Raw genomic sequence first — 25,663 nt, 5'->3', positions numbered from 1 at the left:
TCTGTTTCTATAGATTTGCCTCTTCTGGCCATTTCATATAAATAGAATTATGTAATATGTGGCCTTTTGTGTCTGGCCACTCAGCATCCTGCTTCCAAGGTTCATTCATGTTGTTGCATGACTCAGTAGCCATTCATTTTATTGCCAAATAGTATTCCATTGTGTGGATATACTGTGTTTGTTTATCCATTGAGAATTTGAGTCGTTTTCTTTTTTTGGCTATTATGAATAATGCTGCTATGAACATTCAAGTTTTTCTACGGACATAAGTTTTCATTTCTCTTGGTTATGTTTCTGGGGTGGAATTGCTGGGTTATATGGGAACTCTAGATTTTTTTTTTTTTTTTGAGACAGGATCTCACTCTTGCCCAGGCTGGAGTGCAGTGGCACAATCTCAGCTCACTGCAGCCTCCGCCTCCTGGGCTTAAGCAATTCTTGTGCCTCAACCTCCTGAGTAGCTGGGATTACAGGTGCCCACCATCACGCCCGGCTAATTTTTGTATTTTTTTGTTAGAGATGGGGTTTCACCGTGTTGGCCAGGCTGGTCTCGAACTCCTGGCCTCATGTGATCCACCCGCCTTGACCTCCCAAAGTGTTCGGATTACAGGTGGGAGCCACCATGCCTGGCAGTAACTCTAGATTTAATATTTGGAGGAACTGCCAGACTGTTTTCCATAGCAGCCACTCCGTTACACATTCCCACCATCAGTGCGCGAAGATTCCAGCTTCTCCACTTCCTCACCCATACTTATGGTCTGTCTTTTTGAGATCATATTCTTTTTTTTTTTTCCTAGTCAGGGTCTCACTTTGTTGCCCAGGCTGGAGTGTAGCTGCCCGAACACAGCTCACTGCAGCCTTGACCTCTGGGGCTCAAGTGATTCTCCTGCCTCAGCCTCCCCAAATGCTATGATTACAGGTGTGTGCCACCGCACCTGGCCAAGAAAATATTCCTACTGGTCATGCTACACTGTAGAGTCTGCTGGGCTTGGGTTCAAATCTTACCAGCTGTGGGATCTCAGACAAGTGGCCTCTTTGTGTCATTATCTATAAAATGGTGGAAGAATTCCTCCTTTCCAGGCTATCAAAAGATGAACTGAGTTAGTGGCAGGATCAGGACTATGCCAACTCTAAAGTGAGGTGCACGTGTCTTGTTTTTATAACTGGATACCCTGGGTATAAAGTCCCTGAGATCCTGACTTGTCTGGCTCACCAATCTCTCCCCAGCATCTGGCACTGGACCTGGCATACAGTAAGCACTTGGTAAATGCTGACCCTTGGCTGCTGCCCAGGAACCTTTCTTAGGGGAGATAGCTGAGTCCACCTGGGGCAGTCCAGGAGCTGCGTGGAGAGCAAGGCTGTGCCCCACCTGTGGCTGCCACATGACTCACAGCCAATGCTAAGGGCCTTGAAAGTTTTTCCTTCCCTAAGAGGAAACGTTATTTCTGGCTAGGCACAGTGGCTCATGCCTGTAATCCCAACGTTTTGAGAGGCCAGGTTATGAGGATCACTTGAGCACAAGAGTTTGAGACCAGCTTGGGCAGCATAGCGAGATCCCACCTGTACAAAAAATAAAATTTAAAAAGCCAGGCTTGGTGACATGCACCTATAGTCTCAGCTATTCAGGAGGCTGAGGCGGGAGGATCGCTAGAACCTAGGAATTTGAGGCTGCAGTGAGCTATGATCAGGCAACTGCACTACAGCCTGGGCTACAGAGCAATACCCTGTCTCTCTCTAAAAATAAAAAAAAGATTAAAAATTAAGCTTAAAAAGTACATTCATATTGTTGTGTAACCATCATTCATCTCCAGAACTCTTTGCATCTTGCAAAACTGAAACCCTATGCCCAACAAACAGCAACCTCCCATTCTCCTCTCCCCCAGCTCCATCAACAACCAGGACTTTTTTTTTTTTTTTTTTTTTTTGAGATGGAGTCGCTCTCTGTTGCCCAGGCTGGAGTGCAGTGGTGCGATCTCGGCTCACTGCAACCTCCCTCTCCCAGGTTCAAGCAATTCTCCTGTCTCAGCCTCCCAAGTAGCTGGGATTACAGGCGCCCGCCACCCCGCCCAACTAATTTTTGTATTTTTAGTGGAGACGGGGTTTCACCATGTTGGCCAGCCTGGTCTTGAGCTCCTGACCTCAGGTGATCCGCCCACCTCAGCCTCCCAAAGTGCTGGGATTACAGGCATGAGCCACTTCGCCTGACCATCAACCAGTATTTTTAAAGCACCTACTAAGTGCCAGGTGCTAGACCTGTAGTCATGAACATGTTCCCTTGCTTCACGGACACTGGTACCCATTTTTTAGGTGAGGAAACAGGCACAGAGAGAGAGGGAGGCTCTTGCCCACAGCTCCCACCACAGCTCCTTCTCCCATCAGCAGTAGGGCAGGATTTGAACCCCGGTGTCTGGTGCAGAGGCCAAGCTCCAGCTGCTTAGCCCAAGATGAGTCACTTCCCTGCACAGGGGCCTCAGTTGCCCCATCTGTGAAATGGGGATCAGGGAAGAGTTGGGTTAGCGATGCTGATGCTGAGGGCTCAGGCCCCTTGTCTCTGAGCTTAGAGAAGAGTAAGTCACCATCCCTGGCCCCATCTCCTCCAGTTCCAGTCCCCAGTATCAGCCTCCTTATGGCTGGAATCACCCTTGCCATTTTCTTTGAAATTGAGACAGGCCTTTCTGCAGAAATGGGTCCCAGACTCACTCCTCCACCCTCAACCTGGCCCAGCCCCAGCCCCAGCCCTGAGGGCCCCCAGCAGATAGCTGTCTGTCAGGGAGGTGTGAGGGGCCCTGTGTTTACCTTCCTCTCCACTGCCAGACATCTGCCTGTTTACTCCGGACCCTCAGAGGGGTCTTTCCCACCCCAACCCCCACCATGGAGGGAGCAGCTTTTGGAGAGGCCACACTCCTCTCCAAGCCTCAGTTTCCCATTTGCAAAATGGGTACAGCAAACCCTACCTCACAGCCTGTTGCCAGAAAAGTTTACTTGGCGATACTTCTCCCTCCCACCCCCTACGCTTCTGTGCTCAGTGAGTTAATTATTAGGGTTTGTTTCTTTGTAAATGTTTCACACTGGAGGTGAACACTTCACTCCTATGCATGGGTACACACACACACTCTCTGTCTCTTTCTCTCTCTCTCTCTCCCCCCAGCAATTCTAAAATTTCACTTTTCAGCTGTTGGACCTCAGGAGAGATGCTGCTATTTTTCAAGCTGAGGAGGAAGGATCTACCCCACAGTCCCTGAGTCAGCTCAATTTAGTGAAATCACTAATGATGAAAATGGCATGGCTCTGGGCCGGGGGCAGTGGCTTACACCTGTAATCCCAACACTTTGGGAGGCCAAAGTGGGAAAATCACCTGAGGTCAGGGGTTCGAGACCAGCCTGGCCAACATGGTGAAACCCTATCTCTACTAAAAATACAAAAAATTAGCCTGGCGTGATGGTGCACGCCTATAATCCCAGCCCCCAGGAGGCTGAGGCAGGAGAATCGCTTGAACTCAAGAGGCAGAGGTTCCGGTGAGCTGAGATCGCACCCCTGCACCCCAGCCGGGGCGACAGAGTGAGACTCTGTCTCAAAAAAGAAAAAAAAAAAAAGGCTCTGCACAGCCTGGATGCTCCCAGCATCTTCACTGTGACTGTGACATGAGGACTTTTGTATGCCCCACTCTACAGGGGGATGTAGAGGCACTGAGGCACAAAGGTGAAGGGACTTGCATAGGGCTGCTGGGTTAGGGAGTCACAGAGCCAAGCTGTGGGCCTGCTAGGCTTTCCAACCACCCTGGAGGAAGTGAGCTGCCCATCCTGTGGAGGTATTCAAGTGGACTCAGCGCTGGGTAGAGGGTATGGCTATGTGTTGGGGCCCACCTTTGTTATCTGATAAAATACATGGGTGGGTGTGGTGGCTCATGCCTATAGTCTCAGTGCTTTGGGAGACTGAAGTGGATCACTTGAGGCCAGGAGTTGGAGACCAGCCTGCACAACATAGTGAGACCCCTCCCCTCCCCCACCCCCCCTTCTACAACAAAATAAAAATTAGTGGGGTGTGGTGGTGCATGCCTGTACTCCCAGCTGCTCAGGAGGCTGAGGTGGGAGGATCACTTGAGGCCAGGAGTTTGAGACTGTAGTGAGCCGTGATCATGCCACTGCACTTCAACCTGGGTGACGAAGGGAGAACATGTATCAAAAATAATAATAATAATAATAAATAAACAAAAACGCATTGAGCCAGGCATGGCGACTCACACCTCTAATCCCAGCACTTAGGGAGGCCGAGGTGGGTAGATCGCTTGAGCCCTGGAGTTTGAGACCAGCCTAGGCAACATAGTGAGACCCTATCTCTGCAAAAAATTTAAATAAAATTAGCCGAGCGTGGTGATAGGCGTCTGTGGTCCCAGTTACTAGGGAGGCTGATACGGGAGGATTGCCTGAACGCTGGTGGTTGAGGCTGCAGTGATTCCTGATCACGCCACCGCACTCCAGCCTGGGCAACAGAGTGAGACCCTGTCTCAAAAACAACAGCAACAAAACATTGATTGCCTACTCCGAGGCAGGCTTCGCTGTAAGCACTGGGTGAAGACCAAGGAGAGCAGCTCACATTTATTTACCCCGGAACCATCTCTATGGGCCATACCTGAGGGTAGGGACCTCCTTCAACGCCTCGGAGGGAATTGTCTGCTAAATGAATGAATGAGCAAACACGTGGAGGACTCGGCCGGGACGCCCATGAACAGGCTAGGACACAGTCCCAGGGCGGCCCGAAATCACGGAGCAAGATCGAATCGGACCCGATTCCAACCAGAGCCCTCTCCAAAGACCGTCTGCCGCTCTATCCAGGGATCGCGACGCCCATTTTCCAGGCGAGGAAACTGAGGCCCTGGCCCCGCACCTCCCCCGCAGGGGATGCCCTCGCTGGGCGGGCGGGGTGCGAGCAGGGGCCGCCCCTTCTAGGGCCTGCGCTCGGCGGGGTCCGCGGGCCGGCGGGTGGGCGGGGAGCAGGCTGGGGGCGGCGCGCGGCTGGAACCTGAGCCAGCGGAGGAGGGATCCGCGGGCTGACGGGCGCCGGGCGGGCCGGCCCGGATTCAGGAAGCGCGGAGCTCCCGGCCGCCGGCGCCCAGCCGTCCCGGAGGTGAGTGGGGCCCGGGCCCGGGAGGGGCGGCCCAGCCGAGGTCCCCTCCCACCCCTGGGGACATCTCCGTGGCCCGTCCGGCTCCGGGGTGTCCCGAGGCTCGAAAGTGCGGGCCGGGGGCGCGGGAGGCGGGAGGCGGGAGGCGCGAGGTTCCGCAGGCGCCAGCCTCTCCGCTAAGTGCCCTTGGGCCGGACATCGGCTCTTTGGGCCTCGGTTTTATCACCTGTGAAATGGGCACCAACGTGGGGCCTGGGGTAAGCAGGTCTAGGGGGAGGGCGGTTCGGTTCCCTGAGACCCCAAGCCAGGGAACCAAAGCCCTGGAGCCCTCCAGCCCACCTTAGGAGACTTTGAAGAGGGATTTCGGGAGACCTAAGGTTTGCCCTTGGCCTCTGAGCATGTCGGAGAGAATTTGGAGTCTGGAGCTTCCAAAGGCTTCTTCTTGGTTACTGAGTCCCGGAGAGACGGCTGTTTCCTCCAAGAGGCATGAAAATCTTTAACCTCTAGTTCTGCCCTGGACTCTCAGGACGTCGGGGGGGCGGGTAGCGGGGGTGGGGGTGGGGAGGGGGAGAGAGAGACTCCCACACTCCCCGCTTGCCTGGAAACACCAACCGCAGACACATTCATCGAGCCACCCACTGCCCCAGCCTGCCCCAGCTGTTCCTTCTGTCTGTCCTCTCTGTTTTTCAGATGGGGAAACTGAGGCTTAGGTCGGGGATCTAGACAATTGGGATTTAAACCCAGGGGCTGTCCAGCCCCAAAGCCCTTCCCACCACACCAGGTGGCCTGTCCTGGGGCTAGCTCTGCACACAGGGCCTAGTGCCCCCAGGGTGCTTGGGAAGTGGCAGGGCAGAGGTGGGCCCTGTGGCTGTTCTGGCTCAGCTTCTAAAACAAGGGCCTCTGCTGGGGGCAGGGGGGCCGTGAACCCCTGAAATGCTAGGCAGATACCCTGTGGGAGCTTTGTTCTGGGATGCTAAGAACGGCTTGAGGATTTAAGCTTTGCCACTTTGGCTCCAGAGCAAGGGCAGAGGGTAAGTCGGGACTGGCTCCTGAGGAGGGTGACGAGGTGGGCTTTTGGGGGGAACATGGGTAGAATGGTCAGGCCTGGGTCATCTGCGAGGCTAAGAGTGGGCCTGTGTGGGGCCCGGGGTGTGCTCTGCAGTCCCCTGCTGTGTGACCTTGGCCTGGTCCCTTAGCTGTCTGAGCCTCTGTGTTCTCTCCTCTGTAATACTGGGGTGCCTGAGGGCAAGCCCCCAGGGCTGTCGTGAGAACCCATGACCTTCCAGGAACCTGGCACAGCCACTGTTGGCTGCCATCATCGTTTTACCAGTTGTTGTTGCCCCAAACATTTTCTTAACAAAGAGGGTGAGAAAAGTCAATTGGCCATTTCCACATTTCTCTAGTTCATTCTGTCTGAAGCACGATGGGAACCAGAAAGGCTGGACACCCACCTTGATTGGTGAATTGCAGGGGGAAGGAGTCCAAGACACAAATGGCAAATGGCAGTCATAGTTCAGGGCGGTTCACTTTGTAAGACCAAGGTGGGGCTGTTTTGAAATGGAGGTAACCACGGAATGGTTGCCTGAACAAAAAGGGTGTGATGCCCCCGGGAGGGATGTTTCACATGAGCTCCTGTGAGGATGGCTGGGATTCCCCAGGTGAAACCCAGACACCTTATATCTGGGGAAGGGGCTGTGGAGGTTCCTCCTGCCTCATCTGGTGCCACCTGGGCCTCTGCCACTTACTCCCTCCTCCAGCAAATGCTCTCTGCAAGCTCACCCGTGCCAGCTCTGGGCTGGGCACTGGAGCACTGAGATGCTTCGAATCCCAGCTTTGCTGTAGCCTGAGGGGTGTGAAGGCAAGAAGGATTTTCCCTTGTGGCCTCCTGGGGAGGAGCTCCCACACCTGACTTGTGGGCATCTAGCAAGGTGTGCATGGATGGCCAACGCTTAGTAAATGTATGCTGTGGAATGGATGGGGTGAGGGGAGAATGCCGTAGGGTAGGAGGACTGGCCCAGGAAGGACCCACAAGGTCTTGGTCAAGGTAGTGTTTGAGCCGCACCTTAAAGAATAAACGCAGAAGTAGAGGAAAGAGTATTCAGGCAAAGACAATGGCACTAGCAGAGACATGACTTTTACCTGTTACCAGGTGGCTACACCTGGGGTTTATAGAGCAGAGAAATCGTTCTGTTTGTCTGGAGTTTGTGACGTGACTGGAAAGGGTGAGGGATCAGACAGTCAGGGGCTAAGTCAGACCCAGAGGCCCAGAAGTCCTGCCTGAGAGTGACACAGTTGTTTGTGTGTTCTAGAAAGGTCCCTCTGGCTGCAGAGTGGGAAAGATTGGAGGAGCTCAGACAGAGAGGCCGGCCCCAAGGCTGGGGAAGTCATCCAAGCTCCGAGTGAGAGGGGCAAGTGGAAGGAGATGTAGGAGGGAAGGAAACACACAAGACTGAGCCTCATGTGCCTGGCACATAGTAGGTGCTCAGTCAGTATCTATGGCATGGTTGTCTGAACAAATACTTTTGAGATGGTCAAAGTCCTTTGAGTTCCTTCCTCTGTTCCTAGGGGGATGGGGTCCACATGAAGTGGGTGTCTCTACCCCATGCAGGCCCTTGACCCTGCTGTCTGCCTCAGTTTCCCCCATTTGACTTTGGGAAAGACACTCCAGTCCATTCTCCAAATTATAGGGACCCAGGTAACAGCTCCTCTTGTTGTCCCAGATAGGGTCTGGGGAGCCAAGATAACATTTATTTCATGGCAGTGGGCCCTCTGGAAGGCTCTACATCGCCAATTTGGAGCAGAATTCACCTGTTAAAGATTAATTCAGATCTCTTGAGATAAGTGGCCGCTGTTCTGAACTCTGGGTACAAGGTTCTGTCTGGCTTTAGCTAACCCTGGTTGCATTAACAATTATTATGATGGTGGCAAGCCTTTATTGAGCACTTACTGTGTGCCAGACACTGAGCCAAGCACTCTCAGGACATTTGGATACAAAACTATTTTTGTCTCTATTTTTTCAGAGGGCAGAATGAGGTGTACAGGGTGAAATCGCTTGCCTAGGTTCTGTCAGCTGAGAAGGGGCACAGCTGGGACCTGAATCCCATTTGTGTGATTGCAAATCCATCCCTTCACCTGTAAGGTAGCCCGTCCCCATTTGTCTGGACCCTCACTGGGGTGCCTGGGGTCATGGGGGAGCTACTCTGCAGTCCAGAGATAGGAACCTGAATTGGCCGGGTGCAGTGGCCCACACCCGTAATCCCAACACTTTGGGAGGCCGAGGCGGGTGGATCGGTCGAGCCCGTGAGTTCGAGACCAGCCTGGGCAACATGGTGAAACCCTGTCTCTAGAAAAAATACAAAAATTAGCCGAACATGGTAGCACGCACATGTAGTGCCAGCTACTTGAGAGGCTGAGGTGGGAGGATCGCTTAAGCCCAGGAGTCAGAGGTTGCAGTGAACTGCGATTGTGCCACTGCACTCCAGAGTGAGAGATCCTGTCTCAGAACAAACAAAGAACCTGAATTGCAGACAGGCCTGGGCTTAAACTGCATCCGCATGTGTAAGACAGGCCTGCTAGTCCCCCCTGGAGGAGCTCAGGGAAGCCACCTGGTCTCTCTGGGCTTCCATTTCCTCCTCTGTCAAAGGGACTCTCATCCCACTTTGCAGGGATGCTCCAAGGCACGTGGATGGGGCTCTGAAGCACAGCTCTTCTGCCTCAGCCTGTGTCAACTCCCCTTGTCCCCAAGCCCATTCCAGGGCATGTTTTCTTCCAGCTCATCCCGCAGACATCCTCAGAGAGCCCCCCCATGCCAGGTGGGCGGGTGGAAGGTATTGGGGGCAAAGCTAGACTTGCATTTGGGCAAATAATGATATGTTTTCAGCAATGAAATATTTATGAGCATTGACTGAGCGCCAGGAGCCGTCAACTTTTTTTACTTTACTGATTTAATGCTTAAAAACTAGGGCTGGAGCCCAGCTACCCAGGTTCAAATGCCAGCTTCCAATAAGTTCCATTATTCCTTTGGCCTCTGTTTCCTCATCTGGACAATGGGGATAAGGTAATGCCTGCCTTGCTGGGAGGTTGTGGACAGTCTTCAGCACAACCTTGAGTGTTTAGTTTAAAACCAGCATCTATTGCCTGATGTTCACTTTTTATTTTTATTTATTATTTTTAGAGACAGGGTCTCAGTCTGTCGCTCAGGCTGGAATGCAGTGGTGTGATCATAGCTCACAGCAGCCTCGAACTCCTGTGCTCAAGTGATCCCCCTACTTCAGCCTCCCAAGTAGTTGGGACACACCTAGCTAATTAAAAAAAAGTTTTTTTCAGAGACAGGGGTCTCACTATGTTGCCCAGTCTGGTCTCGAACTCCAGAGCTCAAGTAATCCTCCTGCCTTGGCCTCCCAAAGTGCTCAGATTACAGGTGTGAGGGCTGATGTTCATTTTGATGGTGTCACAGCTTCCCCACTGCTGGGGGTGGGCAGGGGCAGGAATGCTGAGCCCCATTTTACAGCTGAGGAAATCGAGACTCAAAGAGGAAGCAATTTACCCAGGGATGCCCAGCTGGCTCATGGCAGAGCTGGAGCTGGAAGCCAGATCTGAGTGACACTGGTGTCCTTGGGTCCATGAAAAGCCCAGTGGCCAGCTTAGCTTCTTGTGTGGAAAGCTACGGTAGGCTCACCCATCTTGGCGTCTGAGCCACCTCAGCTTACCTCCCAGCTCCGCCAGCTGCTGCTCTGTGACCTCAGGAAGTGGCTTAACCTCTCTGTTCCTGGGCTTTGCTGAGGTCAGAGCTCTGCCAACTTGAGGAGGGATTTGGGTTATTCTGGCTGCCGCTCTTGTCCTGGCCTGGGCTCCTTCTGCCTCGGGTGCCCTTGCGTCCCATGAGCTGGCACCACAGTGGCTGGACAGGAATGAGAAAGGGACAGGGCCTCATTTCAATGTGACTCTGACTTCATTCCCACCCCAGCCCCTTCCTGACCATTGGTTTCCCCTTTCTGCCCCTAGCCTGGCCACTGCTGGCTGTGTGACCCCAAGGAGGTCACATCAGTTCTCTGAGCATGTTTCCTCATCGGTGAGGGAGGATCACACGAGACCACGCCAGGCGCACAGGAAGCCCTTGCAGGTCTCCAGATGAGGTCAGGGCATTGGAAAGGCCACAGAAGGAGGCGGGGGCTCAGGGGACAGACAGGCGGGCCATTGACTAAAAGGGAATAACCTTCTATTTCTTTGGTTAGTGAGTAACAGCTGCCCCTCCTGTCCACCCACCCTGCCCCTTGCACAAAGAGCTCCTCAGTCTCACCGGGTGCCCGTTTTCCCCTGAGGGTGGAGCGGCCTGGGTTCCACCCGGTTGACCGAGTGGGCTGGCCACCTTCTGGGACCATTCCCTGTGTGTGTGTTTGTGTATGTGTGTATGTGTGTGTATATTGATGTGCATGTGTAGGTGTGTCTATGTGTGTATGTCTATGTGTGTATATGTATGTCTATTTGTGTATGTGTATGTGTGTGTATATATGTGTATGTGTGTATATGTATGACTATATGTTTATGTGCATGTATGTGTATATATGTTTGTGTGTATATGCATGTCTATGTGTATGTGTGTATATATGTGTATGTGTGTATATGTATGACTATATGTTTATGTGTATGTATATGTATATATGTTTGTGTGTATATGTATGTCTATGTGTATGTGTGTGCATATGTGTATGTATATACATGTGTACGTGTGTATGTGAATGTCTATGTGTGCGTGTGTGTATGTATGTTTGTGTGTATGTATGTTTGTGTGTATATGTATGTATGTGTATATTGTATGTATGTGTATATGTGTATTGTGTGTATGTATGTGTATATGCGTGTAATGTGTATATGTATTTGTGTGTATTGTGTGTATGTGTGTGTTTATGGAGGGTGGGTTCCGTGGGCTTTGGGCTGAGACCCCAGCAGGTGAGGGTGGGACAGGGGGCCTGGGGTTGACTCACCCATGGGTCTGGCTCACTCCTGTCCCCGCTTGGCACACAGGAGGGGCTCAGGAATACCTGTAGATAGAGTGAAGGGATGAATGAAGGAAGGAATGAGTGACTGGACAAGCCAGCCAGGCAAGGGCATCAGAAGGAAGCACCTGCTCAGATACAGGCTCTGGCTCTGAGACCGAGTGTGCTTGGGTGAGTGTCCTGGTCTTGTTGAGCCTCAATTTCTTCATCTATAAAATGGGCTCACGATAGTTGTCCTCATGAGAGGTGTTGGTCTTATAGGCCAGAAAACCCCACACATAGTAGGTGCTCAGTAAGCTGTCTGTTAAAAGATGGAAGGGAGGAAGCTAATTCGTTAGTTGGGCAGAGGTTCGCTTTGGAGACCTGTCTGCCCTGGAGAGAATGACTAAGCCCGGCTTTCACTCGTTCCCTCTGTGTTCATTCATTCATTCATTCATTCATCCAGCAAATACATCTTGAGCAGCTGCTATGTGCCAGGCCCTGTTCCAGGCATCTGGGTCTCAGCAGTTATCAGAAGGGAGTCCCTCCGCCCTAGAGCTTTTGTCTGAGTGACATCATTCCACATGTAGTGCTTTGAGGCCACTTTGTGAGACTCTGATACCCACAATGACAAGTAATCCAGCAGTGGGAACTGTGATGAGCTCCCTTTTACAGGAGAGGAAACTGAAGCTCGGAGAGGTCAAGTGATCCGTCTGGGGCCACAGAGTTACTAAATGGCAAAGTCAAGATTCAGACTCCAAGACTGTCACCACTGTGCCATCCTGTCCTGCTAAGTTCCAAGGGACATGGCGTTGAGAAGGGGGGTCCTAGGGAGAGGGCATGGTAGCCCCCAAAGGGATGAATGAACTCAAATGGATTTAAAAGCAGATGGTTGGAAGTCTAGCCACATTCACTTCCTATAGTGTTGTGGCCTCAGTTAAATCTCGTTCTTTCTGATCCTCAGTTTGTTCATCTGTGAAATGATAACAGTAACACCTACCTCAAATGAGAGAGAAATGTGAAAGTGCTTAGCATATAATAGGTACTGGATAAACGTCAGCCCTTACCTCCTTTCTCCGGGGACTGACTTTATACATCTGGGAATGGAGACAATAATATTTAATCTCTATAGTTATTATTTGGATTAAAATAAATAGAAGGGGTCAGGCATGGTGGTTCATGCCTGTAATCACAACACTTTGGGAGGCCAAGGTGGGTGGATCACGTGAGCCCAGGCATTAGAGACTAGCCTGGGCAGTATAGTGAGACCCCATCTCTACAAAAAATAAATTTTAAAAGTAGGCATGGTGGTACATGCCTGTGGTCCCAGCTTCTGGAGAGGCTGAGGTAGGAGGATTGCTTAAGCCTGGGAGGTTGAGGCTGCAGTGAGCTATGATTGTACCACTGCACTCCAGCCTGGGTGACAAAGCCATACCCTGTCTCAAAACAAAAAACAACCAAATGGGAGGTGCTGTGTGAAGTGTGCCATGGAGGGTAGGCATTACTGATGGTACATTGCAGGCATTAGCCTCAGTCATAATTCCAAGCAGTTAACCCCTGAGGCAGCAGCCTACTGTTGGCACAGACTGGTGTTGAGGTGGGCTGGGACAGAGGAAAGATCTCAAACTGGTTTTCTGCTGCCTCGGGCTCGCTTCCCCGACTCCTGCCCCATCCACTCATAACGGGCGTCTGCCCTCTTCCCCCTCTTCTGATTTGGCAAACTCGGGACTTTTGCTCCTAGAAGTGGGGTAGAGGAATGTATGCATGAACGAGTGTCCTGTCCCTTCTGGTCCTTAGTCTCCCAGCTGGGAGGCAGCCCTTGTCCTGACAGCCTTCCAAAGGTGACAGAAGATGGAAATGAGGTGGCGAGGAAACCCTTTCCAAAGGTGAGGTCTCTGCAGTCACGAGCCCTGGTTTTGGAGCCGGGAAGTCTGGGCTCCAGTGCCTGCCCAGTTCTGACCTCCCTGGACCTCAATGTCGTCATCCCCCACTCCCCACTGCAAACTGAGGGAATGTTAGCAAGAATGGCAAAGCAGCCATTGAACATCCTTATCTGTAAAATGGGGGTAATAATTACTACGACCTGGGTGGGGTTAAGCCATATTTGCTCCATAGTTATTTGGTGTACAGTACATTCATGCTTTAAACTAAAAAATAAGTTCAAGTTCATTGAACACTTGGTGTTTGTCAGGCACTGCACTGAAGGCTTGAATTATCACATTTAATCCTCACAATAGCTCTTTGGGGTAGGAGCTGTTGTTTTATTTTTTAATATTTTAAAAAATAAATAAATTTATTCATTTTTTGCAGAGATGGGATCTCACCATGTTGCCCAGGCTGGTCTCGAACTCCTGGGCTCAAGCGATCCTCCCACCTTGGCCTGCCAAAGTGTTGGGATTACAGGTGTGAGCCACTGCACCCAGCCCTATTTTTTAGTTTAAAGCACGAATGTACTATACACTAAATAACTATGGAGCAAATACGGCTTAACCCCACCCAGGTCGTAGTAATTATTACTCCCATTTTACAGATAAGGAAACCAAGGCCCAGAGATGAGATGTGACTTGCGCAAGACCATACGGCCAGTGAGTGGCAGATGAGATGTAGAGCATTGATCAGGCAACGTTCTGAGACTATAGAATCCTCTGTGGAGTTCTCCGTGGCTGTGACCGCCCTCTAGGAGAGGGGCTAGGCCAGAGAGAAGGCAGGCCTAAGGTTTTGTTTTGTTGAGATGGAGTCTCGCTCTTGTCGCCCACGCTGGAGTGCAGTGGTGCTATCTCTGCTCACTGCAGTCTCTGCCTCCTGGGTTCAAGCGATTCCCATGCCTCAGCCTCCCGAGTAGCTGGGATCACAGGCGCCCGCCACCACACCCGGCTAATTTTTGTATTTTTAGTAGAGATGGGGTTTCACCATGTTGGCCAGTCTGGTCTTGAACTTCTGACCTCAAGTGATCCGCCCACCTCGGCCCCCCAAAGTGCTGGGATTACAGGCGTGAGCCACCGCGCCCGGCTTGACTAAGATTTTGACACCTCCCTCCTCCCGGGCTGGAGCTGAGTAGCATGTTCTCAAGCAGGGCTGGCTGAGAGGGTGGAATCCTGGGGCTATGCTCTGATGGGAAGGAAGCGAGATAAGGGAAGAAGGACCTGGAGCCTCCTGGGGTAGTGACTTTGTGTCCTCGAGCCCCTACTACGTGCCAGACTCTGTTTGAAACCCTTTATGTGGCTGGGCGTGGTGGCTGACGCCTGTAATCCCAGCACTTTGAGAGGCCAAGGCGGTCGGATCACCTGAGGTCAGGAGTTCGAGACCAGCCTGGCCAACATGGTGAAACCCCGTCTGTATCAAAAATACAAAAATTAGCTGGTGCAGTGGCGGGCGCCTGTATTCCCAGCTACTAGAGAGGCTGAGGCAGGAGGATTGCTTGAACCTGGAAGACGGAGGTTGCAGTGAGCCCAGATTGTGCCACTTACACTCTAGCCTGGGTGACAGAGCAAGATCCTGACACACACACACACACACACACACACACACACGAAAGAAAAAAAGGAAACCCTTTATGTGTGCTTAATCTCCGTGACATTGCCATGTTGCAACAAGGAAACTGAGGTTCTGGGAGGGAAGTGACCTGCCTGAGGTCACTAAGCCTGGAAGGGTCATTTAGATGTAATTCACATACTCATAACTCAGTCTTTTAAAACGTACAATTCAGTTGGTTTCTTAGTGTATTCAGAGTTGTATAGACATCAGCACTATCTCATTCCAGAACATTTTCATCACCCCAAAAAAGGACTCTGTACCCATTAGCAGTCACCACTCCCCACTCCCAGCCCCTGGCAACAACTAATCTGCTTTCTGTCTCTATGGATTTGCCTGTTCTGGGCATTTCATATAAATGAAATCCTGCAATATGTGGCCTTTTGTGTCTGCAAGGTGCATGCTTTTAACCATTAAGCCACACCGCTTCTTGGTGGCTCCTTCCCAGGGGCTGGGACCCTTGGAAATGACTTGGTCCCTGTGAAAGCTCAGAGGGGCATCTGTGTGTGCTGTCAGCCGGCCTCCCTCCAGCCAAGGGCTTGCAGAATGACCAAATGACTGCCGTGGTCATGCTGGCCTTGCCCTCCATGGGGCCCGGTGAGTCACCCCAGACGTGCCCTGCCTGGGTGGTGTGAGTGCATGGGGTGGGGGCCCAGCAGGACACTGGGGCTCTGTCTGTCCTGGACAGGCGGCCACTATGCAGCAAACAGGAAGCGGGCTGGGCCGAGACCTGCTAGGTAAATACAGGCTGGCCAGGGAAGGTGCTGGGCATGGCATGATGCCCCTCTACTGCTGCCGCCTGCCAAGGGCCTGGGAGCTGTGGGTAGCCTGGCAGGCAGAAGTTTTTGCCTGGCCAAGGAGCTGAGCTCCCAGCCGGCTGTTCCCAGCAGCCGCCACTTCGAGGTGGCTGCCGGAGTCTACCTCCAAGGCTCTGGATCTGGCCGCTCTGCCTTCTCTAGGAGTCATTGCCTTCCTTGGTCCTCAGTCCTTTTGTTCATCTGTTCCCCTAATGATACTAATAAGTAGTACACTGATACCGATGATTCCAACAGCAGCCATTCTTGACTGAATGCATGCTCTGTACCAGGCACTGGGCTCAGTGTTTTGCATGCTTTATCTCATTTAACCCAAACGACAGTTCACTTGGGGTAGGTGCTAGGATCATTGCCATTTTACAGGTGAGGAAACTGAGGCATGGGAAGGCCAGGTGACTTGCCCAGAGCTGGTGAACTAGCGGTTCACCAGGGACTGCGATCCACCCCCCACTCCATTCTTTCTCCAGCTCCTCCCTCCCAGAGTTCCCTTGTCTTTGTAAAGTGTCCATCAAAGGCGCAGGTCCCGGGGATTCGTGGGTTCTAATCCTGCCTCCCCCTTTCTGGAGCAAGGCAATGCCAGACAAGTGACTTCGCCTCTCTGAGCCTCAGTTTTCTTACCTGGCAGGTGGGGAGGGGATGGACAGGTCTGGGACTTTCTCTCTAGTAACGGCAAAGCTCAGAGTCCTTGTCTTCCTAGTACCTTCCTATCCACATGTCCCCTGCAAGACTGATGGGGAATGGCAGGCACTCACAGTTGTGTTTATTTGAGGGTACTACAGGAAGTGGGTGCCCCCCAAATTGGCCAAGGAGCCCCAGGATGGAGGGAGGTAGAAGCACACTGGGTCTGTCTGGGAGCCTGAGCACCTTCTCTGTGGGCTCCTTCCAACACATGGATTCCAACCCCCACCCACCTCCCCGCTGCCCACCCACTCACCCATCTCTTTTCCTGCTTTCCTTCTCCCTGTGCCCCAGGCCACACCATTCCTCTGTGCACCCTGCACTTTCCCTCCACATCTTTGTCCTTGACACCTCCTCTGCCCTTTATCTTCCTCCTCCTCCTCAAGCCTCTCCCCCTTCGCGTCAGGATTCTGGCTGCCCTTGCTCTGCAACCCCACCTGGAACTTCAGGTCCCTGGTCTTACAGCCTAAAAAAAACAAATATTCATTGACACCTCATTTTGCTTCAGCACCATGCTGAATGCTGGGGACACAGGGGACATGAAATAGTCCCTACCACATGGAACTAAAACTCCGGAGGCGAAGAGAGAAGATGAATCAAAGAATAATATATAGGCTGGGCGTGGTGGCTCATGCCTATAATCCCAACACTTTGGGAGGCTGAGGCGGGTGGATCACCTGAGGTCAGGAGTTCAAGACCAGACTGACCAACATGGCAAAACCCTGTCTCTACTAAAAATACGAAAAATTAGCCGGGTGTGGTGGCACATGCCTGTAATCCCAGCTACTCAAGGAGGCTGAGACATGAGAATTGCTTGAACCTGGGAGGCAGAGGTTGCAGTGAGCTGAGATCATGCCACTGCACTCTAACCTGGGCAACAGAGCGAGACTCTCTTGAAAAAAAAAATACATATATAGGAGAGTCTAATCATGGGAAGTGCTGTAAAGGAAGGCACATGTTACTCTAAGAGTAAAGAGCAAGGGAAACAGGAGGGCTTTTCAGAGGAAGTGCCCTTTTAGATGAGGCCTGAGGAGTAAGTGGGAGCCAGCCAGCGAAGGGAAGGGCATTCCAGGCAGAGGGAACAGCCTAGGCAAAGTACTAGAGGCAGGAAGAGCCATCTGCCTTCCCTCCTGGACTGTGAGTTCTCTGAGGTTCCACACTTTTATGTCTCCCCTGTGCCCTGCAAACAGGTGCCACTGCCTTGATGCCTGGTGGAATGGATTGATTCCAGAAGGGAGGGAACCGGGAGAAACCAGCTCCCTGGAATCCTCCCCGCTGGGGCAGAGCAGGCTTGCACGCCCAAACTTGCCCCCAGATTTAAGCAGCTTTCCTTGGTCACGTAATCAGGAGGATGGGATTTGACAAATGTGTGCCAGGGTTTCCATGAGATCAGGCAAAGCCGCGGGTAACCCCGAGGATGGGCCCCTTTTTCCACCCTCCGCAAATTGGGGCATGGGGTTGGAGCCAGAGACCTCCACTGCCGTTGAATCCAGGATTCTCAGAGAGAAGGCATCTGTTGTGCAATCTGCTGTTTATTGAGGCTTTCTTTATGCCAGGCACTTGACTCAACGTATATACCTCTCACAACGACCCTATTACCATCCCTTAATAGGGCAGCTGAGGGCTGGGCGCGGTGGCTCACGCCTGTAATCCCAGCACTTTGGGAGGCTGAGGTGGGCAGATCATGAGGTCAAGAGATCGAGACCATCCTGGCTAACACCGTGAAACCCTATCTGTACTAAAAAAATACAAAAAATTAGGCGGACTTCGTGGCGGGCACCTATAGTCCCAGCTACACAGGAGGCTGAGGCAGGAGAATGGCGTGAACCCAGGAGGCGGAGCTTGCAGTGAGTGGAGATGCGCCACTGCACTCCAGCCTGGGCGACAGAGCGAGACTCCGTCTCAAAAAAAAAAAAAAAAAAAAAATAGGGCAGCTGAAGAAAGTGAAGATCAGAGAGGTTGGGTAACTTGCTCAAGCTCACCCAGCAAATGAACTGTGGGTCTGGGATCTGACCCTCTGGTCTGCCTGACGTCAAAATGCTCTCTCACTCTGTGCCCCACCGGCTCAGGGGGCCATGACAGCAGAAAGCCAGGTTCCCGGAAAGCCTGGGGTCTCTGTCTAGGGCAGAAAGGAAGGCCTAGGGACCCTGGCTCAGCCCTGTATCTCATCACCCTACTCAGGACTCCTGCACACCTTAACTTGCCCACTCCTGAGCCCTTCTGGTCTATGCGGTTCTTAACACCACCCGACATGACTCTGCTGCTTGGTTTGTCTAGTTTATTGTTTCCCCACCAGAAGGTCTGCCCCCAAAGGGATTGTTATGTGTTCTGTTCACATCTGTGCCCCTAGTACCTAACACAGTGCCTGGCACATAGTAGGTGCTCAGTAAACGTGTGGAATAAATAAATAGGTAGCTGGCTTCTACTCCTGCCCCTTGGGCCCTTTCCAGAGGAAGATGCAGATTCTTTCTCTGTCCATCCTACATAACTGTCATCTCTGTGTGGACCACCATTCGGTATATATATTCTAAAGAAGGGTTTGAATATAAACCTTCTTTTGAATATATGGGATTTAAAACCAACATATTCAAAAACCACTACTTTGGCTGGGCGCAGTGGCTCATGCCTGTAATTCCAGCACTTTGGGAGGCCGAGGTGGGTGGATCATTTGAGGTCAGGAGTTCAAGACCAGCCTGGCCAACATGTGAAACCCCGTCTGTACTAAAAATACAAAAATTAGCCGAGTGGTAGTGGCGTGTTTCTGTAATCCCAGCTACTTGGGAGGCTGAGGCAGGAGAATTGCTTGAATCTGGGAGGCGGAGGTTGCAGTGAGCTGAGATTGTGCCACTACACTCCAGTCTAGGTGACAGAGTGAGACCCTGTCTCAACAAACAAACACCTGCTGCTCTGAATGAATGCTGTTGTGAAGATGTCAGTGTGTGAGGATGTTCACAGTCATGCAGGAACGTTCTTGGGTGCCTCCCTGATGCACATCTGGTGCAGCTGGGAGCTTCCCCACTGTGGAGGGGCTCCTGGTAGGAGGCATTGTGAGCCCGTGCAGGAACGAAGGGCCCACCATGCCTGCTCACAGTGGGCACACGCACATGCACATGCACGTGGAGGAAGGTGGGAAGAAATGTACATGACAGTCACACGCAGAGGAGACACATGTGGACTCACACCCAGGCTCTCAGCCTCTCTCCCTGCCTGCATCCCCCTCTTCCCTCCCTCCTAAAGCTGGCATGAGTTTGGAATGTGTAATAACAGCCTTTAGGGCAAATTAGAACAGGGAGTAAACTCTTTCTCTGACCACAGAGAACAGGGCAGTGTTTGGGGAGGGAATTGCCACAGAGCAGCAGAGCCGGTGTGTGTGTGTGTGTGTACACATGCCTATGTGTGTGTGTACATGTGAGCTGGTGTGTACACACTCCTGAGTGCTGTGATGTGGAAGGAGCCCAGGGCTAGGCGTCTGGAGGTTTTCTTCAAAGCCATTTGCTCCCTAGCTGGCCTCTCAGAGCCTGCATTTCCTTAGCTGTAAAGTGGGAGCAATAGCCTAGCTTTGTTCAGGTTCTTCGGAGGATTGAACGAGAGAGGGCTTGGTGGATTTTAGCGTGGGCTATAAAATGTCAGGCTGTAGTTCTGGCACGTGTGTGCATGTGTGTTTTGGGGAATGGGAGTAAGGAGGACAGGTAAATCAGGACCATATCGTAGCAGTGATGATGATGATTAAATATGACAAGATCCAGCATTTATCAGGTATTTCTTAGGTGCCCAAGAAACACTTGACCTGCCTTATCTCCCAGAAGCCCTACAAGGGAGGTGCTATTATTGCAATCCCCATTTTACAGGTAGAGAAACCGAGGTTCAGAGAGATGAGAATGGGCAGGCAGTAATCATCCCTTCCTCCTGGGGTGGTTGTGAAGCTTGAAGGAGACACTGTAAGCGCTCAGGTGGTACCATGGTACTCCATCACTAACCTGCTGTGTGACCTCAGGTAAGTCGCTTAGCCTCTCTGAGCCTCAGTTTCCTCATCTGTAAAATGGGAATGATTGCAATACCTACCTCCAGGGCAGATTTTCTCAACCTCAGCACTGTTGATGTTGTTGACTGGGTTATTCTGTGTGGTGTGGGGCTGTCTTTTGTTTTGGAGGATGTTTAGTGCCATCTGGCATGGCGGATCCCAGCAAAGGCCCCTGTGCAGGCCCAGCGAGGTGGCCGAGCTCCCTGGTGGGGAGGCCTTCCCCCTCTCCTCCCTGGTCAATCTGTTTGAGGGTGAGGATGGCTCCCCTTCACCCTCACCTGGCACCCAGGACATCCCCAGTCCATGGAGGGATTCAACCTGGGCTCTGCAGCCAGCTGCTCGCATTTCAGTCCTGGCTCTGTCACTAACCTGCTGTGTGACCTGAGGCAAGTCACTTAGCCTCTCTGAGCCTCAGTTTCCTCATCTGTAGAATGGGAACGATTGCAGTACCTACCTCCAGGGCAGGTGTTCTCAGTCTTGGCGCTATTCACATTGTGGGCTGGGTCATTCTTTGTGGTGCGGGGCTGTCTTTTGCTTTGGAGGATGTTTAGTGCCAACCCTGGCCTTGATCTACCAGATGCCAGTAGTGCTCCCTCTCCTGTACAGTTGTGACAACAAAACATGTCATCAGATATTACCAAATGTCCTTAGGGGAGGAGCAGAACTGTCCTTGGCTGAGAACCACTGGTCTGGAGTCATGGTGAGGGCTGGATGAGGCCCTGTGCTGGGCACAGCCTGAGCTATGTCATCAGGCGAGGATGGTGATTTAGTTCATAATTATTATTTCATCCTAATTAGAATGCTAATCATGATCACGGCATGACTTGCCCAAGGCCACACAGCAGCCAGACAGGTTGAGAGTTGCTGGGAGGGGATTTGAATCCGGGATTGGCTGGCACCAGAGCCCCCATTTTGGAGTGCCCAGGAACCTAGGGTGCTGTCCAGGCTTAGGGAAGGGCTATCCTCCTGAGGGGAGGAGGGTGCAGGCATAGTGGGGGATGGAAGGACCTTCTTGGCTGCCTTCTCTGGCCTTGGGAGCTCCCTGGGGTGGGCTTCCATTAGACTCTGAGGTGCCATGGTGAGGGGTGCAGTGGATAGAAAAGTATTGACAACACAGAGGATGTGCCTGATGCCTCATCTCCCCCTGACCTCAGGGCCCCCAGTGAGGTGGACAGGGCCATGCCCGGGAGAGTCTAATCTGCCTCCCACCAATGCCTGTGCCCCTGCAGATGCCCCTCCTGCTTCAGCAACCCCCCGGCCCCCATTCCTGCAGACCAAAGCCCAAATGCATGTGGCAGCCATGAGGGACTGGGGATCCAGATCCCCTTCTCCTGCCTGGCCAGTCGAAAGGACTTCATGTCTCCAGAGGTCCTAGTAGGTGCTGGAACTGAGTAGGTGCCTCACATGCTGGAGGACCCTAGGAGGAGGCATGGTCACTCTGGTCTTACAGGTGGGAAAACCACGGGGCAGAGAGAGGAAGTGATTTGCCCATGGTCAAATAGCTAATGACCCAGATAGGAACTGGGTCTGATTTCAGAACCTGTCCTCCTAACTTCTTTCTTCCTTTGGTTATAATAACTGAAAACCCCACTCTATTTACAGATGAGGAAACTGAGGCTCAGAGAGGCTAAGCAACTTACCTGAGGTATTTATTTTTAGTTAGAGTCTTGCTCTGTTGCCCAGGCTGGAGTGCAGTGGCGCCATCTTGGCTCACTGCAACCTCTGCCTCCCGGGTTCAAGGGATTCTCCTGCCTCATCCTCCTAAGTAGCTGGGACTACAGGCACGTGCCACCAAGCCTGGCTAATTTTTGTATTTTTTGTAGAGACGGGGTTTCGCCATGTTAGCCAGGCTGGTCTCAAACTCCTGACTTCAAGTGATCCATGCGCTTCAGCCTCCCAAAGTGCTGGGGTTATAGGCATGAGCTGCTGCGCCCAGCCAAAACCCCACTTTAATCCCAGAAGTGGCACTGGATATATCTGACCTCACTTCCCACTGCCTGCAACCCTATGAAGAAGTGACTACAATTGTACCCATTTTGCAGAGGAGGAAACTGAGGCTTGGGGAGCTCAAGTAATTTACCTAAGATCACGCTACATGTAAATAGCAGAGCTGGGATTAGAACCCAGGCCTGAATGACTCCAAAGGCCAGGCTCTCTCTCCCTGTTGGTGTCCAAAGGGAAGCCCGCCCCCAGTGGGAGCTCTGACCCTCTGTGTCCTGCTGCGCCCACTAAGGGAGGCCTCTTGCTGTGTCCCCACCTCTCTGGTCCAAGCCTTCCCTCCTGGAAGCCACAGAACAAACAAGGTGGAAACTAGTTTATTTGTTTTTCTACGTGCGTATTGGGTGGGAAGGGTGAGATGTACAAGAGAGGGCTTTTCAGACATGCCCCTGCCTCCCGGGTGGGGTGGTAAAAGTTCCAGGAAACTCACCCTTGGTTCCCAGCCCCGCCTGGCTGGCACCATGCTACAGAGAACAGGGCACCGACAGCCAACCAGTGGGGCCTTGCCCCTCCCTTGCACTGACTCCTGGCTAAGCACTGGACCCGGGAGCCAGAGAGACATGGTTCAAGTCCAGCCCTTCTTCCTGCAAGCTGTTTGCTGCCTTTGAAAGCTGCTTCCTCATCTGAGAAATGGGAACAAATGACATCTTTGTCATAAAGTTCATTTGTGTGAGGACTCAGGGATGAACAAGACAGATACATTTCCTGCCTCCTGGCGCCCACAGCCTGGGAATGAACCATCCCGTGAACAGCTGGGATAAAGCTTCCGAGGAGACAAGCATGGATCCTGGGAGCGAGTGTGTGCAGGCCAGGGAGGGATGTCCAGAGGAGCCCAGTTGAGCTGGAACACCAGTGGGGAGGAGTTGACCAGGCAAAGGTGCAGGGAGGGATCAGCACGTTGCACTGGGGAGTGGAGTTTGTGTACTGGGGAAGTCAACTCAAGTCTTGGAGCCTCAGTTTCCTGTTCTGTAAAATGGGGATCATCATGACGGTGTTTGATGAGGAAACAGGACTGCCGGCCCATGCAGCGAGTCCACATGGATTTTCTGAGCCCCTCCTGTGCCTGAAGCCCACAGTTAATGGTTCTGCCTTAGCAGGTGCTTACCACGTGCCAGGCACTGCGCTGCACTGGCCCCTGGACTGCATATTCTACCCATAAGGCTTGGATATCCCCATCTTACAGATCAGGAAACAGGCTATGAAATGTCGACTTGCTCAGTGTCATGGAATGACTAAGTATGGAGCCTGGATTTGAACTTGGCTCTCTGGGGCTCCAAAGCTGGCTTTCTTGGTCAGCAGTAGGGTCTGGGATCCAAGTATGGGGTCCCAGCTTCTTGACCCTGAAGTCCACCCTCTTTCAGCTAGTGCTCAGGGTAGTTGGACCTGGGGCTAATTTGTGTTTCCAGGTTCCTGAAAGAGGCTCCTGTTGCAGTTCCTGCCTGAGGCTGGCGGCCAACCACATCTGGGAGTGGCCTCCCTGCGCCCCTGTCATTACAACGGTGGCTTTGAAGCAGCTGGCAGCACTGCTGCTTGTCCACGTGGGAGGGGGCTTCCTGGAGCCCCCACCACTGGCCAGGTTCTGCCTGACTCCCCTTTCATTCCCTTGCAGGCTGAGCAGTGCAGACAGGCCTGGGGCAGGCATGGCGGATTCCAGCGAAGGCCCTCGCACGGGGCCTGGGGAGGTGGCTGAGCTCCCTGGGGATGAGAGTGGTACCCCAGGCGGGGAGGCTTTTCCTCTCTCCTCCCTGGCCAATCTGTTTGAGGGGGAGGATGGCTCCCCTTCACCCTTACCGGCTGATGCCAGTCGCCCTGCTGGCCCAGGCGATGGGCGACCAAATCTGCGCATGAAGTTCCAGGGCGCCTTCCGCAAGGGGGTGCCCAACCCCATCGATCTGCTGGAGTCCACCCTGTATGAGTCCTCGGTGGTGCCTGGGCCCAAGAAAGCACCCATGGACTCACTCTTTGACTACGGCACCTATCGTCACCACCCCAGTGACAACAAGAGGTGGAGGAAGAAGATCATAGAGTGAGTATTGTTAGCTTCCTGGCCAGTGGTCTCCTCCTCTGTTTCTATTCACCCATTCATCATCCACCCCTCTGTCTATTATCCACCCATCCGTTGATTCATCCATCCATCCATCTATCCATCCAACCATCCATATATCTATCCATCCATCTATTCATCTCCCTACCCATATATCATCCATCCATCCATCCATCCATCCAACCACCCATCTATTCATCCATCCATCCAACCATCCATACATCTATCCATCGATCCATTCATCTCTCCATCCATATATCATCCATCCATCCATCCATCATCCAGCTATCTATCATCTATCCATCCACCCATCATCCATCATCCATCCATCCATCTATTCATTTATACATCATCCTTCCATCTGTCCATCGATTCATCTATCCATCATTATTCCATCTGTCCATCTATCTACTATCCATCCATCTATCCATCTACCCATCATCCATCTATCCATTCATCCATCATCCTTCCATCTGTCCATCTATTCATCTATTAATCATTCCATCTGTCCATCTATCCATTAATCTATCCATCCATCCATATATCATCCATCTATCCACCCATCATCCATCCATCCATCCATCCATCCATCCATCCATACATCCATCTACCCATCTATCCATCATCCATCCATCTATTCATCATCCATCTGTCTATTAATCCATCATCCATTACTCTACCCATTTACCCCTCTGTCTACCCTTCTATAGGACATTTGTCTGTTCATCCATTCATTCATCCATTCACCCATTTACCCATTCACCCATCCACCTACTCATTTATACAACTATTTACTCATCTAACTCTCCATTCATTCATCTGCTTTTCTTTTCTTTTTGAGATGGAGTCTTGCTCTGTTGCCCAGGCTGGAGTGCAATGGCATGATCTCGGCTCACTGAAACCTCCACCTCCTGGGTTCAAACAATTCTCCTGTCTCAGCCTCCTGAGTAGCCAGGATTACGGGCACCCACCACCACACCCAGCTAATTTTTTTTGTATTTTTAGTAGAGACAGATTTTCACCATCTTGGCCAGGCTGGTCTTGAACTCCTGACCTCGTGATCCACCTGCCTTGGCCTCCCAAAGTGTTGGGATTATAGGCATGAGCCACCGCGCTCTGCCTCATCTTTTTTTATTCACCTACATATCCACGTACTCATCTGTCCCCCATTCATCGACTTGTCTGTCCATCTCTTCACCTACACATCCAGCCTCCCATTTGTTTATTATCTTCTTATTTATACATCTGTTCATCCATCCATCCATCCATCCATCCATCCATTTATCCATCTATCATCTACTCATTCATTTACCCAGATGCCCATCTTTCCACTTTTTTGTCCACCTATCTAATCTATCCATCCATTGTCCACTCATTAAAATATCTATCTACCCATCTACCCATCTGTCAGCCATCTGTCCAGCCATACACCCATATAACCAACCTTCCATTCATCTACCATTTTCTCATCTGAATGTCATTT

At 51.9% G+C, this 25,663-nt stretch overlaps 1 protein-coding gene and 1 long non-coding RNA gene across 3 annotated transcripts in view; one reads left to right on the top strand and one right to left on the bottom strand.

Annotated features, from left to right (window-relative positions):
* The first annotated feature begins 5,000 nt into the window (after positions 1 to 5,000).
* TRPV4 (transient receptor potential cation channel subfamily V member 4) overlaps positions 5,001 to 25,663 on the top strand; it is a 50,631-nt gene continuing 29,968 nt past the window's right edge. Inside the window, exons 1-3 of one of the 2 annotated variants that reach the window (XM_063614436.1) lie at positions 5,031 to 5,121; positions 23,746 to 23,855; positions 23,958 to 24,162. In XM_063614436.1, the coding sequence (XP_063470506.1) occupies positions 23,777 to 23,855; positions 23,958 to 24,162 (284 nt within the window). In that variant the 5' untranslated portion in view covers positions 5,031 to 5,121; positions 23,746 to 23,776. Of the gene's footprint in view, positions 5,122 to 23,745; positions 24,163 to 25,663 lie in introns of both variants that reach the window. The other variant, XM_055236641.2, reaches the window with a different exon arrangement.
* LOC134732049 (uncharacterized) lies at positions 22,438 to 24,058 on the bottom strand. Its single transcript, XR_010114948.1, has 2 exons — positions 23,928 to 24,058; positions 22,438 to 22,759 (listed from the first exon to the last, which is right to left on the bottom strand). It is a non-coding gene; the product is annotated as an uncharacterized lncRNA (long non-coding RNA).

Source organism: Symphalangus syndactylus, chromosome 13, assembly GCF_028878055.3.
Source record: "Symphalangus syndactylus isolate Jambi chromosome 13, NHGRI_mSymSyn1-v2.1_pri, whole genome shotgun sequence".
NCBI classification, from domain to species: domain Eukaryota; kingdom Metazoa; phylum Chordata; class Mammalia; order Primates; family Hylobatidae; genus Symphalangus; species Symphalangus syndactylus.
Note: the sequence above shows the minus strand (reverse complement) of the source record. Positions and strands in the feature narration are given on the sequence as shown.